Source organism: Macrobrachium nipponense, chromosome 14 (assembly GCF_015104395.2).
Source record: "Macrobrachium nipponense isolate FS-2020 chromosome 14, ASM1510439v2, whole genome shotgun sequence".
Taxonomy (NCBI): domain Eukaryota; kingdom Metazoa; phylum Arthropoda; class Malacostraca; order Decapoda; family Palaemonidae; genus Macrobrachium; species Macrobrachium nipponense.
Genome location: NC_087207.1, coordinates 21,822,013 through 21,842,012, shown reverse-complemented (window position 1 = coordinate 21,842,012; position 20,000 = coordinate 21,822,013). Strand labels below are relative to the sequence as shown.

Genomic DNA, 20,000 nt, shown 5'->3' with positions numbered 1-20,000 from the left:
AAACTAAGCAATATCAATAAAAAAAATATAAATATATAGTAAATATAAATAAAAAAAAATTAAATTAATGAAAATGATTATATAAAAATTACAAAAATAAAAAATAATCAGAAAAGTAAAAATGATGAAAATAAAATAAAAATATAAAATACAATTAAAATAATAATAGCAATATAAATTCACAATAATAATAATAATAATAATAATAGTAATATAAATTCAATAATAATTAATAATAATAATAATAATAATAATAATAATAATAATAAAATAATAATAATAATAATAAGAATAATAATAATAATAAAATAATAATAATAATAATAATAGGTATCAAGAGAGAGAGAGAGAGAGAGAGAGAGAGAGAGAGAGAGAGAGAGAGAGAGAGAGTGACTCTTATATCATAGTCTATATGTAAAAATTGAAATATAAATATATACACTGATCTTCACACTTCATGTGAAAATGGCCAACATAGGCGCTCTACTAGCCTGTTTAAGTAGTGTCAAGGAGTAGTCAGACTACAGACTTCGAATAAAATGTTACCTTAAAATACTCTACGGGTTACACAACGAAGGTTTAACTATAGCCTCTGCCATCTTTGAGTAAAATTAAAATTGACTTTCATGATTACCTGTTTCAGACATGCCAACCTTCGGTGCATTGTTCAGCAGTTTAAGCAACAATGAAAAAATCATGCCGATGATAACAGACCTACATAAAGTTGCTGCAGCTGAGGCAGCAATTACTTTTAATTTAACACGTTTAATAGATGGTTAGCTCCGTAATAATAAAGATAAAACTACTGAAGTAATATTAATTGAAATTAAAATAAAAAATACAAATAAAACTAATGGAAATGAAGCATAAATATAATAATAGTAATAAAAATGAACCTCAAATTAATAGTTATAAATATGAAAATAATAAAAATGCGAATAAAAAGAATAATATACATACAACTATAGTTGGTTCACTTAAGGTAGATTCTTTGGTGAGCCCTATGCCTACCAGACGTTTGTTTGGCCTGCGCTGATTGGCTGGGAACTACCTCCCTCCCGGTACCAACCAATCAGCGGCCGCCAAACAAACGTCTCGTAAGCATACGGCTCATCCAAGAATCTACCTTAAGTGAACCAGCTATAGTGAACTGATAATAATGAAATTTAATAATGCAAACAATAAATGTAAAAATAAAAATAATGATAAAATTATAAAAATAAAAATACAATTAGTAAAATAATAATAAAATTTCAATATATATGCAATACATATGAAAAATTAAAAAAATATAAGAATAGCAAAGTATATTAATAATTTTAAAAATGTAAAAAAATGATAATTGTAATAAAAGTAAGAAAATAATAGTAATAATTTTGTAAATAATATAGTAAAAAATTAATAAATTTATAATCAGCAACAATAAAATAAAAATAAAAATAAAACAAAAATATGATAATATTAATGAAAATAATAATAAAATAATAATAAAAAAAAAATAATAAATTGAAATAAAAATATTTAACACAATAACACAATTAACAAAACAAAAAATAAAAATAATGAAATAATAAGAAAATTATAAATAATAAAAATAAAAATAAAAATAATAGTAATAACACTAATAAAAATGAAAATGAAAATGTAAATTATAATAAGGATAGAAGTAATATAAATAATAATAAAAAATATTCATATAAATTATAGAATAAAAAAATAAAAAATAAAAATAATTATAATGCATAAGAAAACATCTCAAAATTAAAAAGAAAATAATGAAAATAAAATAATATTAAAAATAAAAATAAATAAAGATAATAAAATATAAATAAAAAGAAAATAATAATAAATTGAAATAAAATATTTGAAATAAAATAAATAAATTAAAAATAAACTAAAAATGGTGAAATAAAAAGTAAAACATAACTAATAAAAATAAAAAACAAAAAACAAATGAAATATAATAAAAATAAAAATATAAAAAATACTAGTAACTATGATGAATAAAAAAAATAAAAAAATAATAACTAGAACAAGAGAGAGAGAGAGAAGAGAGAGAGAGAGAGAAGAAGCAGAGAGACGAGAGAGAGAGAAGAGAGGAGAGGAAGGAGAGAAAGAGAAGAGGGGGGGGGGGGAGAGAGAGAATATGAGTTGGCAAAAGTGCAACTCTTAATAACGATGTAAATATGAAGGATTTTCAAGTCATTACTTCAACCCTATGCAAATGATTATGAATTAATCTGTTCCTCATTTGGCAACATTCCTCACGAAATACGATATATATATATAATTATTATATATATATATATAATATATATATATTATATATTATATAGATATAATATAGAGAATATATATTATAAATAGATATATATATATGTATTATATATGTTACATATATTTGGGTTTTATTTTAAAATTTAAAAGATTAAAATTAATATATATATATTATATATATATATAATAATATACATATATTAAGATAATATATATATATATATTATATATATCGTATTTCGTGAGGAATGTTGCAAATGAGGAACAGATTAATTCATAATCATTTGCATAGGGTTGAAGTAATGACTTGAAAATCCTTCATATTTACATTGTTATTAAGAGTTGCACTTTTGCCAACTCATATTCTCTCTCTCTCTCTCTCTCTCTCTCTCTCTCTCTCTCTCTCTCTCTCTCTCTCCTAATTAGAAAGATTAAATTTTGCAGTTGTGCCAACTTATATTCTCTCTCTCTCTCTCTCTCTCTCTCTCTCTCTCTCTCTCTCTCTCTCTATATATATATATATATATATATATATATATATATATATATATATATATATATATATATATATACATAAGGCCACCCCAACTTATAGTAACCACCTGCCCAGTCTAATAAATACCATGTTGACCTGATAAACAGAATTGTCTGACTGCATAACTCGATTACAAAGTAAACATTCATATATTAATGTTTAATGAAATAATCCATGATGTTAAAATAACACTAAGGTAAAAGCTGTTGATAAAATTGCTGAAATAATTGTGTGTGTCTCATTCTAAGAGTGTTATAAGGCTTAAGAAGAGATTATTCGCGCGAAGGAATTTATGCAAAAGAGGACATTCATCGTTTTTCACAGTATTTAGAATTGTCATTTTGTGATACAGTGTAATGTTATCAAGGATTATGACGATGAGGAAGAGCCTCTTGGTACTTCAGTGCGGAAGTTGATGAATGAATGACCCTTCCTGATCTGACCCCATCCAAAAGTGTGTGTCAATTGACTCCATCTAAAAGTATATATATATATATATATATATATATATATATATATATATATATATATATATATATATATATATAAATATATATATATATATATATATATATATATATATATAGATATATATATATATATATATATATATATATATATATATATATATATATATATATATATGAAAGCTGAAATTTCCGTTGCTGAAACTGTTTTCTAAAACAGATTCTAAATTGTAGCATACGAATATGTAGTGTTTAAAAATAAAATGGACTAATAATTTTACGAAAACACTAAATTTCCATTTTCTTGGAAAAAAATTCAGATTCTGAGTACATAATAAAAAAAACCAATAACGAAAGTAAGGAATTAGTGTCATTAGAGAGCTTAAAAGGTGTAATTAAGACATCTTGAATTCCCATTTAAAAAAAAAAACATGAATCTAGATTGTAAAGAAAGGAACATATTAAGATTTTTAATCTAAACAGTTGAAATTCTAATTTTTCTGAAAGCTTAAATCCTTATTCTCAAAATTAGTCCAGTTCCCGAAGAAATCCAAAATTATAAACTTAAACTGATGAAACAAACGTTTTATGAAAACTTAAATTCCCATTTTCTATAAATATCTCGGAGCCATGATGGCAGAACATCCAGCAATTCAGAAAGAAAGAAAGGTCAACAAACACTCGGATTATAAGTCCCCAAACACCAACACCTCAACCTACCTGAAGGTGAGAATGGTGAAAGGCCTGTAGGACTTGTGAGAAGAAGGATCGGCCATGGGCTTGCCCCAGTAGTCGTTGAAGAACACCCGGGACACGTGGTTAGTTCCCAAAACATCCGGGTTTGTTTTGATGGCGCTGATGTCGTCGTGGACGAAGTCTCCAGCCAGGCCGTTGAGGTAGACGGCGACGCTGGCTATCCAAACTGTCATGTAGAGCCAAGTGGGAGGTTCCTCCTCCTCTTCTGACACGTCCTGTTCGTCGTTCGAGAGGCATTCAGCCCTCATGCAGCAGCAAGGGCCTCCTCCCGGGGTGTAGGTGTTGGTGGAGGTGTAGCCACTACACCTGGAACTCGAGGGACAGTTTGGAGGCGTTGCTCTTTTCCGTCTCCTCCAGGTGGACGTTTGAGAACACAGAAGGCAAGGGGAGTCTTCCCGTTCGAGCATTGTGCATGACATGGTTTCGAAATCCCCCCAGGGCCTATGGCTACGAAACCCTTCTAAATACCCCGGGACTGGTTTCCAAATCCCTCTAAATCCCAAGGGAGCCAACGGTTTCCAGATCCCCAGAGGGCATGTGGTTTCCAAATCCCTCCAAATCCCCAGGGGACCTAAGGTTTCCAAATCCCTAGGGCGCCTATGGCTACGAAACCCCTCTAAATCCCCAGAAGGTCAGTGGTTTCCAAATCCCTCCAAATCCCCTGGGGCCTATTGTTTCAAAATCCCTCTAAATCCCCAGGGAGGGGCTATTGTTTCCAAATCCCTTCAAATCCCCTGGGGCCTATGGTTCCAAATTCCTCTAAATCCCCAGGGGGGCTATGGTTTCTAAATCCCTCTAATCCCCAGGGGCCTATGGTTTCCAAATCCCTTAAATCTCCTGGGGACTATGGCTTCGACATCCATCCAAATCCCACGGGGCTTACGTTTTCTAAATCCCTTACAAACCCCTGGGGGCCTATGGTCTCGAAATCCCCCTAAATCCCCAGGACCTATGGTTTCGAATCCCCTTGAAATCCCCTTGGGCCTACAATTTCGTAATCCCTCTGATTCCCCAGGGGTTATCGTTTCGTAATCCAACGAAAGGTTTCTCGCTTTATTTCTCTCTCTTTCTTTTTCCTCTCGCACTTTTATTTTATTTTATTATTATATTTTTTTGCGGTATCGGGACTTTCCTATCAACACTTTTTCATTTCGGAGATAAACGCCACTTCACGAGTAAAGAGACATTGTCGGAGTTCGCCTCACTGTTCTGGAAAGATAGAGAGAGAGAAAATGATTAATGAATTGTCTTCGACTCCGGGGAATATGGGGATGATCTGAGGTAGAGCACAAAACTGATGCATAAAACAATGTCAATGCACTGTGGTTTATGCAAATCTCTCTCTCTCTCTCTCTCTCTCTCTCTCTCTCTCTCTCTCTCTCTCTCTCTCTCATGCAAATATAAGCACATATTATATATATAATATAGATATTATATTATAAAAATATTTAAATTCACACACCTCTACACATCTATATGTATAATATATGTATATATATATATATATATATATATATATATATATATATATATATATATAGTATATATATATAATATATATATATATATTTATGTACTCACACACACACACACACACACAGTCACACACACACACACACACACACACACACACACACACACACACATATATATAGATATATATATATATATATATATATATTATATATATATATATATATATATATCACTTCGTAAAAATTTTTCAACTAAAATCAACACATGAATAAATAAATAAATAAACGAATATATAACACATTTCATTAACAGACAGGGATCCAAAGCAAATCTCTACTTAAAATCCCGGACATGTCATTTTCAAATCAGATATGTTTTCAGCGAAAAATTATACCCAGGTTAATGCGTTTCATATCTAACAATCTCATTTTTAAAAAGCTCCCATCTTGGTAAATATGTTCGATTTGCCAAATGAAAGATCAGAGTCCCATTTGGTTAATGTTCTCTATGAGAGTTTATGGCTGATGGATGCGTTCAGCATCTATAAATCTGTAACTGGAAACTGCCCATCTTGTGAATGTGTTCGAATTGCCAATGAAGGATTAGGGTCCCCTTTTATTCAATTGTCCTCTATGAAAGTTTATGGCACATGGATGCGTTCAGCATCTAAAAAATCTAGATCTGAAAACTGTCCACCCTGCAAACGATGCTCTGGATCGTCGCATGAAAAGACCGGACCGTTTCCCGATACGAGTCTCCCATCCCAGTGAACAGCCTCCGCTGACATCTGTAGCTGGTACACAACGAACGAGCCGCGATTTTTTTGTTGACAAAGGAAATTTATCCGACAAAACGGGTTTCGCCCAGAGCGCCATAAATCCCGGGGCTACGGGTTAAGTGACCGTGATAGAACCATTAGGGTATATTGAATGTCTCTATTACTTTGATTTACAGCGCATAAATCTGATACAGTTTTGAACTGCGATTCTGCATTATCGCTGAAGTTTGGTCTCGTTGTGGGGTGGGGGTGGTGTGGCTATTGGGGGGAGGGGGGGGAAATAAATCTGCAGGGAAATTGCTAACGAGAGTTTAGAGAGAAGGTCTCTCTCTCTCTCTCTCTCTCATTCTCTCTCTCTCTCTCTCTCTCTCCACCAGTTTCTACTACAGGCTGGCCTTTTATGAAGTAATTTTTAGCAACCCGACATATTTTTTTTTATATATATATTATCAACCTTCGCTGGGTGGGACGGGTTATACTTATCCGGGACGGGGTTGGGGGGGGCGGGGGGGGGGGGCATGCGGGAAATTGCCTACAAAGGTTTCATGGATGGTGTCTCCTAAGTTTTGAAGGCTGCCCTTGGAACTTTCAATGGAATAAATTTTTAGTAACACCCGAGAATATTTAATTTTTTTATATATTATCAACCTTCGCTGGGGGGGCAGGTTAACTTATCCGGGAACCGGGGTGGGGGGGGGAGGCGGGAAATTGCCTACAAAGGTTTAATGGATGGTGTCTCTAAGAGTTCCTAGTGAAGGCTGCGCAGGAACCTTTCATGGAAATAAAATTTTTAGGTACAACGAGAATATTTTAAACTTTTTCTGTATTATTAACCTTCCCCTTTACGGGGGGCGGGGGGGGGAAGGTTAAAAATTTAGAAAATGGGGGGCTTGCTTTTTACAAGGGTTCATGAAACGGCATCTCCTATGATTCTTTAGTGAAAGCCTTTTGCAGTCTTTGTATGGAATTTTGGAAGTTTTAGTAATCCGAGAATATTCAAAACTATTTTATTTTCTATTCTGCACTGAAACCCAATGACTGCACAAAATAGATAAAAATTACACCCAAGTTTCTTAGGCGCAGTCGACTTTCCTGTACAGCGTATAGTCAAGGCCACAGAAAAAAGATATATCTTTCGGTGGCCTCGATATAATACCGTAAGAGCCGCGGCCCATGAAACTTTAACCACGGGCCGGTGGCGGCCTGGCCTATATCGTTACCAGACGCACGACTATAGGTAACTTAAATCTTAAATAAAAAAACCTTTAACCTGAAATAAAATAAAAACTACTGAGGCTAGAGGGCTGCAATTTGGTATGTTTGATGATTGGAGAGTGAATGATCAACACACCAATTTGCAGCCCTCTAGCCTCCTTAGTTTTTAGGATCTGAGGGCGGACAGAAAAAGTGCGGACGAACATACAGACAAAGGCGGCACAATAGTTTTCTTTTCAGAAAACCCCCCAAAAAACGATGCCATTTCTCGTCGAGAGTCAATAACCATAAAAGATTCATGGAAACAAAAAATGAAGCCTTTCATAGTGCAAATTAACTGGGGAGAGAAACACGAAGGCATCGTCACTGGAGACCAACTGGAAGGGAAAAAACGAAGCCATTCACATAGGAAATTAATTTGAAGGCGAAAAATAAAAGCAACTTTTTAATGAAGGTCTTTTGAGGTTTTAAAGGATTCATTCCTATCATTAAGACTTAAATTAGGGCAGTCTTTCCAAGGTGAGTTTCCAATGGTTAAAATTTTTTTTTTTTTTTAGATCCTAACGAGAAAGGGCTAAATAATGGTTAAGGAGTGAACTTTATTGCAAAGGCAGGAAACACTAAAAAAAAAGAGAGATAAAGTGAAATAGTCTACGGCTGCAGCCACACTACAGTATACGACATGTTCAAGACACGTCAGTAACTTGTATATATATCATAAACATGTTGAAAACAAGTCAATGTTCAAGACACGTCAGTAACTGTTAGTATATATACATATCATAAAACATGTGAAAAACAAGTCAACAACAGTAAGAAAAAAGAAAAATATGGAGATACTGTAAGGTTCTGTTCACACTACAGTATACGACATGTTCAAGACACGTCAGCAACTTGTAGCATACATATCACAAACATGTTGAAGACAAGTCAACAACCGTGAGAAAGAAGATTACTTACTCGAGATACTCTAAGGTTCTGTTCACACTACAGTATACAACATGTTCAAGACACATCGGCAATTTTCGCATAGATATCACCAACAGGTTGTAAACAAGTGGACGACTTTACTGGAGATCGAATCCTTAGTAAATGCTGCATAATCGCATGAAGCACCGGTTAGGACTACAAAGAAGTCGTTGACTTGTATGCAACATGTATACGATGTGTGGACAATAAGTTACCTACTTGTTTACGTCATGTGGTATACTGTAGTGTGGACGTACCTCAAGACGATTTTAATTCACAATTACGACTTCTATGTATTACGTACCAGCAGCCTTTGACAACAAAAGCACCTGGTCTAAATACATTCCTTTTTTCTTCAACAAAATGTTTATATTTCACATTGCAGACTCTCTCTCTCTCTCTCTCTCTCTCTCCTCTCTCTCTCTCTCTCTCAAGCAGAAAGACTCACGGAGTCATTATCGTCCTGACATGTGTCCATCAAACTTGAGACACAGCTTACACGAGTCGTGTCTTCCACGACGTTGACGAATATATACTCTTCAATTCTCTTGGGTTCTCTCAACATCAGGAGCCTTTCTTCCTACCTCCCCCATTCTCCCTCTCTCCATCTCCCCCTCAATACTCTGTTTTTTTTTTCATCTGTCCATCGCCTGTGTGTGTTGTATGGTAACACTGCGTCAGGGCTTTAGATAGTTACATTCAGCTTACATCCAACTATTATAGTAATTACCTATTTCGTATATTCAACAGTGTAAATTCGCATACGTAAATTATTAAAAACCTTTTCAGTTGCAAATGTACACCCAGATATCCTTTTATTTACCTAAAACTTAAACATAGCGTAACTATCTAAAGCCCGGGACGCAGTGTTACCATACAAAAACACTACAGGCTGCTGGACAGATGAAAAAAAACAGAGTATAGTCTCCCTCAACCTCCCCACACAAACGCGCAAACCAATACTGTTCTAATCGTAATGAGGTTTATTTCAGTTCACTCCGCTTAAAACGTTAATGACGAAGTTGATAAGCAAGGGAGACAGGATTAAACAAAAGATATTAATGATAATAAAATAACAAAAGAACAGATGAAAGACACGAGAGATTATAGAGCTCTAGAAAAAAATGAAACGGTAATTATTATAATAACGCAACAAACTTAATGCATCATTTATCAAACAATGCGTACATTCAACTGGAACTCAAATAATATTAACTAAGCACTGGAAAAGGAACTCAAATAATACTGGAAACCAGAATCTATGGCAGAGCCGAAGATTTGGGAATATCGATTACAAGGTCACCATTAGTGACTTTAACTATATCTTAAATCACACTAAAAGTATGATTAAAAACGCACTGTTGACAGATGACAGATGACGTCATTTCTGTCTGACAGTACAACAGGATTTATTCTAATAGTTGAACAATTATTCCCCTAGCTCATTCCTTCGGAATCTTTCCTTCATCCAGACATACCTTACACTCCTGTGTCAGTCACTATATATACAGAAATTTTACTTATATTTCCACTTACTTGGGGAGTAAGCCTACAAACTATTCTATTGTTGTTGTTCTTGTTCTTGTTGGGTGGTAAAAAAGGTATTTAGAAAAGCCTAAAAAGGTCTGAAAAAGATGTTTTGCGTTGAGTTAAAGATACAGGAATTTTAGGATAGGATATTTATGATTTATTTTTCAGAAAGAAAAGGGAAAAAATAAATAATGTGCATGTTAAACAGTACAGAGCAATTATTCCTAATAAAATGTAGCTCATTTATTTTAATTTTCGTGGTGAAACAATGCTCTATTTGACCGTAGATTTTAGCACGTACCTCGAGTAAGCTGGAGGTTGGCTCATGGCTTGTTTTCAAAGTAGAACCATTGCGAAATGTTACATCCCTTTGACATTCAAAATGCATTCCAGAATTATAAACTGAGTTCTTTGTTAGAAACCTAAACATTTTATAAGTGTCTGCGCGGAGGTATCAACAAAGCATCCAATGGAGGCCATCTCTTTTGGTAAGAACGAATATAAATGAACAAATATTAGCTCGGATACTCAAACCAATTATACAAAACGCGCGAATGAAGGGAGGGTTATTTTAATCCCCTTAAAACCTCCTCCTATCCATCTCACCCCACTCCCCCCCCCCTCCCCCCCCCGCCTTCCCCCAGTTCATACTAACAAAACTGCCCAGTCATAAAACAAATCACCACTGCAAAATCTGACCGGTAGACAACAAACACTGAAACAGCTGTTGATGGTAATTCGTTTTTCCACGTATTTCCCCAAATAACCTCACACCTGCATAAACCCCCATATGACCTCACCTACATATTTGCCAAGAATAAAATCCCAAATAACCTCAATTTTATAAACCTCCATGTCACCTCACCTGCATAAACACCAAATAACCTCACCTGCATATTACCCCAAATAACCTCACCTACAAATTACCCCAAATAACCTCACCTGCCTATTCTATAAATAACCTCACACCTGCATAAACCACCATATAACCTCACCTACATATCTGCCAAGATTAAAACCCCAAATAACCTCAACTGTATAAACACCCAATATCACCTTACCTGCATAAACCCCAAATAACCTCACCTGCATATTTCCCCAAAACAACCACACCTGCATATTCTCCAAATATCCACAAATGCATATTTCCCCCCAAAATAACCTCACCTGCATATTTCCCCAAATAACCTCACATGCATATTTCCCCAAAATAACCTCACCTGCATAAACCATCAAATAACCTCACCTACATTTTTCCCCTAAAACAACCTCACCTGGATAAACCCCAAAATAACGCAACCAGCACGAATCCCCCAAATATCCTCAGTGATTTCACCTCTCTCTCTCTCTCTCTCTCTCTCTCTCTCTCTCTCTCTCTCTCTCTCTCTCTCATATTGACAATCGGATCATTACCCGGAACAAGGCTGGTATACCAATCCACAGCAGCGAGAGCAGCAGTGCTGGTCATTCTATCGCTGATAACGGATTGCCATTAGAACTGGCAATTTACTCCTGTGATTGAGAGTCGGCGTCGCACTCATGAGCGCGCGCTGATAAGGGCCATAAATAACTCTGGCCCTAATGAAACAACAAATCTGTACGGTCGTTACAAGTTGGAAATCCCGGCACGGAGGAGGAGGAGGAGGAGGAGGAGGAGGAGTAGGAGGAGGAGGAGGAGAAGGGTTCCTCGCTCTCTCTCTGTCTCTCTCTTTGGTTTGATTTGAATAGTGTGTGTGTTCGTTTGTGTGTGAGTGATTTTGACTTGTGCAACACGAAATCCCATTTGAGGTGTAATGAGCATCATGTCTATTTCGATGTGGCAACGTTTTTTACCATCGTATTTTGCTTTAATATATATTAAAACAAACGTGGGTATGGACTTAAATTATGTAATCAAAGTGTATATAGTTATGCATATATATATATATATATAAATATATATATATATGATATATATATATATATATATTCTGTGATATTAAAAACTGTTCTGATTAAGGAATATCGAGCCAGAAAATGCCGAGAGAGAGAGAGAGAGGAGAGAGAGAGAGAGAGAGAGAGAGAGAGAGAGCAGGCGAGTCTCAATTTAAAGAATCGTGACCAGAAAGCATGTACGAGTGACTGATTATCTTATTTTGCTCTCATTTTAAAAGCGAATGACATATATGATGCACAACAGACCTATCCTTGATCATGAATAGACTCATTATAAGCCTATTCTTGTTATACATTATTTCGCCATAATGAATATTTTTTTTTTTAATTCTCATTCAAAACCTGAATTGCAATATCTCTCTCTCACTCTATCTGTTAGTCTCCTCTCTTTCCCTCTACTATATATATATATATATATATATATATATATATATATATATATATATATATATATATATATATATATCTACAGACTTTTGCAAACCTTATGGGGAAATGATGCTGATTCTGAATTTCTAGGATGCTCGAGGTAAAGATGGAAATGTCTTTCGCTTTAGGCAAATCCAGGTATAACCCCTGCTATACGTCAGCTCTGAGTATTTATACGAGATTTCTTTCAAAATATATTATCCGGTATTCGTAACAAGAAAATATTTGTCCCTTGATATCTTGCTAATATAAAGACAACATTACCATTCGGAATCAGCTGACTGAACAGGTAAAATGTCAGTAATTTCCCTATTAAGATATATAACATTTCTATTGAAAGAAATCCCTTCCCAAATTTTCACAGCAATCTGTACTGGAAGCATACAGAGAGAGAGAGAGAGAGAGAGAGAGAGAGAGAGAGAGAGAGAGAGAGAGAGAGAGAGAGAGAGAGAGATTGTGGTTGGGTTTCGTGGGTATAAACATTGATAAAGGTTCTGTACTTTTCTTCAGTTTCTTCGAGTTCATTTTACTTATTCCTGAGACGGATTTGCACAGAAGGTAGCATATAGAATGCAGCATACAGGAGCTCAAAATGGAGCATATAGAAAGGGGCATATAGAAGGTAGCATACAAACGGGGGCATACATAAGGGACTATATAGAATGTAGCATACAGATGGGGCATACATAAGGGAGTATATAGAAGGTAGCATACAGACAGGAGCTTACACAAGGGAGCATATAGAAGGTAGCATACAGACAGGAGCTTACACAAGGGAGCATATAGAAACAGAAGGTTGCATACAGACAGGAGCATACACAAGGGAGCATATCATACAGACAGGAGCATACACAAAGGAGCATATAGAAGGAAGCATACAGACGGGGCATACACAAGGGAGCATATAGACGGGAGCATACTGAAGGAGGCATACATCATGGAGCGTACCCAAGCGAGCATACAAAATTACTTGCATCTTATAAATGATAAAAATATGTCAATTATATTTTTGGGGTACAGGCATATAAGGTAATGCACTGATAGTATTATTATTATTATTATTATTATTATTATTATTATTATTATTATTATTATTATTATTATATTATTGAGCTTTATAAGGTAAAATACTGAATTAATGTATTAAAAACTATTGAGGCTAGAGGGCTGCAATTTGGTACTTTTGATGGTTGGAGGCTGGATGACCAACATACCAATTTGCAGCCCTCTACCTTTTGTATTTTATAAGATCTGAGGAGCCGGAAAAGCAAAAGTGCGGACGGACAGACTAATAGCCATCTCATTAGTTGTTTTTCTTTTACAGAAAACTTAAACGAGCACAAATATTAATTCGAGCAAAATATGCATTGTGTTATTATTCTAAATTTATCGAGAAAATGTTGCGAAGCAAAGAATAAAGGAATAACAATAATGCCAAGAATAGAAGAAACGAAGCAGAATTTATGAAAGAAAAAAGGAAGACAAAAGAATTGAGAGAATGTCATATAATTTAACGATGGTTGGAATGAAAAGAAATGGAAATAAAAACTATTGAATGAATATGACGAGGAACTTCTCTCTCTCTCTCTCTCTCTCTCTCTCTCTCTCTCTCCTATCTCTCCTCAAAATTAGTTTATAAACAAATGCATGATCTCTTATGTAATGTCTGTCTGCAAGACTACTTATTACATTAAAGCTCTCTCTCTCTCTCTCTCTCTCTCTCTCTCTCTCTCTCTCTCTCTCTCTCTCTCAAATTAATTAGTTTATAACAATTCATGATCTTGTGTAATGTTTCTGTCTGTCTGTCAGACTATTTATTACGTTGAAGCGCTCTCTCTCTCTCTCTCTCTCTCTCTCTCTCTCTCTCTCTCTCTCTCTCTCTCTCACAAAATAATTAGTTTATAACAATGCAAGATCTCTGTGTAATGTCACTGTCTGTGTGAGAGGCTATTTATTACACAGAAGATTCTCTCTCTCTCTCTCTCTCTCTCTCTCTCTTTCTCAACTATTCATGATCTATGAGAATATCTGCCTAAATATCTACCTGTCACTGTCTCCCTTTGAGGGATAAATATATAATGTATCCTTCTCTTCGCAGCCAAGTTAACATCCACATTACTTCTTCCTTAAAAAAAAAAAACAAAAAAAAAAAAAAAAAAAAAAAAAAGTCTCAAACAGTTGCCAATTCCAAAATGCCCCATTTAGCACTGGAATTCCAAGCCTTGAAGTATAGACGAGCAGCATCGCCGAGCTGAAATGTTTTTTTTTTTTTTTTTTTTTTTTTTTTTTTTTTTTTTTTTTTTTTTTTTTTTTTTTTTTTTTTTTTTTTTTTTTTTTTTTTTTTTTATTTTTTTTTTTTTTTTTTTTTTTTTTTTTTTTTTATTTTTTAAAGTTGGGCGTTGACAGAAGGCCACTTTTGTCAATTGTAGCTAATTCGAGCTAGAATTGACTCGCAAGTATTTTTGTGGTCTTCAACAACCGCTTAAAAGTTTGAAAAAATAAAGTCTGCAGTGACATGAGACCACTTTTGATGTGGGCTGTGAATTCAACATCGTATTTAGTTTTCTGTAAAAGATATTTCAATGGCTATGTCTGTCCGTCAGCACTTTTTCTGTCCGCCCTCAGATCTTAAAAACCAATAAGGCTAGAGAGCTGAAAATTGGTATTTGAATCGATCACCTTCCAATCATCAAGCACACCAAATTTCAGCCATCTAGCCTCAGTAATTATTTATTTTACTTACAGTTAAATGAAGCCATGATCATGCGTCTGGTAGCGCAACAACACAGGCCATCACGGCCGGCTGAGAGTTTCACGGGACGCGGCTCATACAGCATTATACCGAGACCATTGCAAGATAGATCGGTTTTAGGTGGCCTCGATTATACGCTGTACAGAAAACTCGATTCTTTTGCTCATTTTTGTACTCGTTTGTGTTCATCATCAGTTACTGTGATATCACTTCAGTCATGGCTGTTGAATTTCTATTTAGGACTGACTTACAGTTACTTTTAGTTTTTATTTAGGACTGACTTACAGTTACTTTCAATTTTTATTTAGGACTGACTTACAGTTACTTTCAATTTTTATTTAGGACTGACTTACAGTTACTTTTATTTTTATTTAGGACTGACTTACAGTTACTTTTAAATTTTATTTAGGACTGACTTATAGTTACTTTTAATTTTTATTTAGGATTGACTTACAGTTACTTTCAATTTTTATTTAGGACTGACTTACAGTTACTTTTAATTTTTATTTAGGACTGACTTACAGTTACTTTCAATTTTTATTCAGGACTGACTTACAGTTACTTTTGATTTTTATTTAGGACTGACTTACAGTTACTTTTAATTTTTATTTAGGACTGACTTGCAGTTACTTTTAATTTTTATTTAGGACTGACTTACAGTTACTTTTAATTTTTATTTAGGACTGACTTACAGTTACTTTTAATTTTTATTTAGGACTGACTTACAGTTACTTTTAATTTCTATTTAGGACTGACTTACAGTTACTTTTAATTTTTATTTAGGACTGACTTACAGTTACTTTTATGTATTTGGTGTTTCTGGTGGAAATAATGACAAGACTTTCAGACAAGAATAATCTTTCAAAGTCATAATTAATGTACCAATATATTACACAACCGACCGTGACATTTTGAAAAGTACTGAGAGAGAGAGAGAGAGAGAGAGAGAGAGAGAGAGAGAGAGAGAGAGTCTCCGATATAGTATGATAATGAAGTAAATGAATTAATGTTGTCATATGATATCAGATATTTTGAAAGGTATTATTTTTGAGAGAGAGAGAGAGAGAGAGAGAGAGAGAGAGAGAGAGAGAGAGTAGGATAATGCAGTGGATGAATTACTGTTGTAATAATATATCACATATTTTGGAAGGTATTTTTTTAGAGAGAGAGAGAGAGAGAGAGAGAGAGACCTTACCTTACCTTACAGACCTTACATCTTGTTCGGGTTGCCCCAGGTCCCTCAGTGTGAGGCACCTCTAATGTCTACCAGAGAGTTGCTAGTACATCTTCCGGTATATTTTGCATCTTCCAATCTTGGATGGTCTGGGATGCAGTTTAGATATTTGTCGAGCTTATTCTTAACACATCTACGCTCACTCCTGATATATTCCTCAGATGAGCTGGCAACGCATTGAATAGACGCTGCATTATCGATGCTGGTGCGTAGTGGATTAATGTCCTGTGTGCTTTCCTTATTTTTTCCTGGTATATTTTTTGGGCACTATTAATCTACCTCTGCTTGCTCTTCTGATATTTTTAGTTCCATGATATTTTCTGCTATTCCTTCTATCTGTTTCCATGCCTGAATTATCATGTAGCGTTCTTCTTCCTCCTTTCCAGACTATATAATTTTAAGAATTGTAGTCTTTCCCAGTAGTCTAGGTCCTTAACTTCTTCTATTCTAGCTGTAAAGGACCTTTGTACACTCTCTATTTGTGCAATATCCTTTTGATAGTGTGGGTACCATATCATATTGCAATATTCAGTGGACTACGAACATATGTTTTATAAAGCATAATCATGTGTTCAGCTTTTCTTGTTTTGAAGTGCCGTAACAACATTCCCATTTTTGCTTTACATTTTGCCAACAGAGTTGCTATTTGATCATTGCATAACATGTTCCTATTCATCATCACACCAAGGTCTTTAACTGCTTCCTTATTGTGATGGTCTCATTATTAGGTCCCTTATATGCATATAGCTTTCTTTCTCTGTCTCCATAATTTATTGATTCAAATTTATCAGAGTTAAATACCATCCTATTTACTCTGCCCAATCATATACTTTGTAAGGTCTCTTGTAGAGCGTCCTATCTTCATCACAAGTAATTTCTCTACTTATTCTTGTGTCATCTGCAAACTACTCACTACCGAATCCTTAACATTATTGTCTATGTCTTCAATCATAATAACAAACAGTATTGCAGCTAACACCGTACCTTGCGGCACACCGGATATTAACCTTGGCTTCATCCGATTTCTCGTCGTTTGCAATAACTAGTCTGTTTTCTGTTGTGTAAAAATTCTTTTAACCATCTTCTTACTTTATCCACGATATTGTGTTTTCTAATTTTTCTTCGCTAATATATTATGGTCTACTTTATCAAAGCTTTTGCAAAGTCTAAATAAACCACATCTGTTTCATTTCCGCTTTTCATATTTTTGAATATGTTTTCACGGTGGACTAACAGTTGGGTTTGTGTACTTTTTCCGGGTACGAAACCAATGTTGTCCTTTATTAAACAAATTATTTTTTATTTATTAAATGTTTCATAATATTTTTCTTCATTACCCTTTCATACACTTTCATTATATGTGATGTTAGACTCACAGGCCTATAATTACTTGCCTCTAGTCTTGATCCACTTTTGAAAGTAGGGGTAATATACGCTAATTTGTGCTCATCATATATCTTGCCTGTATCTACACTTTGTCTTAATAATATTGCAAGTGGCTTTGCGATAGAATGAACTACTTTCTTTAACAAAATAGCAGGAATTCCATCAGGCCCTGCAGCAGCTCCATTTTTATTTCATTAATAGCCTGCACAATATCAGCTTCATTAATATCTATGTCAGCTAAATATTCACTATTTTCATCCCTTACTTCTATATCATTATCTTCATTATCTATTCTAGGGGTGAATTCTCTCTTATATCGTTCTGCCAGTATGTTGCAAATTTCCTTTTTTCATTCGTTAATCTCCCTTCAATTCTCAGAGGGCCTATTTCTATTCTTCTTTTATTCATCTTCTTCGCATATGAGTATAATAGTTTGGGGTTTTGCTTGATATTTAATAGGGTTTTTTTCTTCCAAGTCCGTTTTCATTTTCTTTTGATTGTATAATCTTTTTTTCTGCATTTTCTATCTTACTTTTTAGTTCTATAACTTTCCATGCATTTTTCTTTTGCAAGACCTTTTTTCCACTTTCTGATTTTCTGGAACAAGATTCTTCTGTCTCTTGGTATGCATGAATGATGTTTTACTTTTCTTCTTCGGTATATATTTTTCCACTATTATCTCCAATATTTTATATAATATCTCCGTATTTACCCTTATGTCATCACTTACGAAAATGTTATTCCCCATCCCAATCTTTGTTTAATTCTTCATTAATTTCTGACCATTTTATATTTTTACTGTAGAAGTTGTATTTTCCATATCCTTCCCAATTTTTCATTTCTTGCTTATTCTCTCTATTTTCACTTGCTTTGGAATGACTGTTAATTCTATGACATTATGGTCTGAAATACTCGCATTATAAACTATTATTTCTTTAACATAATTCATCTCGTTCACAAATACTAGGTCTAAAGTATTTTTCCTTTCTTGTTGGCAGGTGATTTATTTGTTTGAATGTTGTATTCTAGTAGCATATCTAATAGCTTTTCAAATTGCCTCTTATCTTCGCACTACTATTACTCTCTTTTTTATATGTATAAGTACAACCACAATCTCCTATTCGTTCTTTCCATTCTACGAAAGGAAAGTTGAAGTCACCAGATAGGAGAATAGTCCAGTCCTTGTGATTTCTACATATATCATCCAATTTTTCAATTATTAAGTCAAACTCTTTAGTATTAGGAGGTCTATATATTACTATGTTCATCAATTTTTCAGATTCAAATTCTACCGCTATTAGTTCACATTCCTGAGTTACTATATTTCTCATATATTTTTCCTTGTTGTCTCCCATATATTGCGGTTCCCCCTTGATTCCTATTTTTTCTATCTGATCTATAAGATTGGAACCCTTTTTATTTGATCATCATTCCCAGTCTCTTGGGAATACCAGGTTTCACTTATATTCATTATTATATCTATTTTCTTTTTCATTTTGGGTTAGTTCTTCTAAGTACTCTATTTTTCTTTTTGAGTTACTCGTAAACTAAACCCTGCGCATTCATCACTATGATGGTTTGCGTGTTTTCTCCTTCATTTAATACTGATAGTAATAAGGATTTTCCCATGTCTCTTTCCTGTTCTGGTATGTTGTTCTTTTTTTCATTTCCAGAAATTCTGACATTAAAAAAAAATCCAACTTTTCCATAATATTTGATCTTCCTTCATCATAATTATTCATTTTGTGTCTGAATCTGCAATTTTCTCCGTTTCTCGCAATATCCTCTTGCATAATAAATACAGTTATTATCTCTTGAGTAGAATTTCGGAGCTGATGCTTTGAAATTCTTTGCTGACACCTCTGCATATCTCATTGGTGGTTTGCTTTTCTCTTTTACCTGATATTCTTGATTTCTCTCTTTATTTGTTTCTTTCTTATTTTGGATTTTTTATTTTTATTACTTGGTTGGTTATTTATTTGATTATGATTCATGGACTACAGGGTGCATATATTTGCATTTTTTGTCGACTTACATCCTTTTCCTTCTTTTAGGTTTTTACATATTTTTGGATGCAGATCTCTGCAATCATCCCATATCCATCTAAGTATGCACATTTACCATATATTTCATAGTTTTGACATATCTTAGGATGTTTGTAGTAACATCTTTCTCCAAACTCTGCAATTCCCTCTTTTCAAAGGTTGCAGATTTTGTCTTTCTTGTCTCTCTTAGAGAGAGAGAGAGAGAGTCTCTGACAT

General features: G+C 34.1%; 1 protein-coding gene across 1 annotated transcript in view; it reads right to left on the bottom strand.

Annotated features, from left to right (window-relative positions):
• LOC135226380 (protein O-mannosyl-transferase TMTC1-like) overlaps positions 1 to 20,000 on the bottom strand; it is a 132,660-nt gene that overhangs the window by 55,985 nt on the left and 56,675 nt on the right. Inside the window, 1 exon segment of the mRNA XM_064265856.1 lies at positions 4,000 to 5,244. Coding sequence (XP_064121926.1) covers positions 4,000 to 4,454 — 455 coding nt within the window. The 5' untranslated portion in view covers positions 4,455 to 5,244.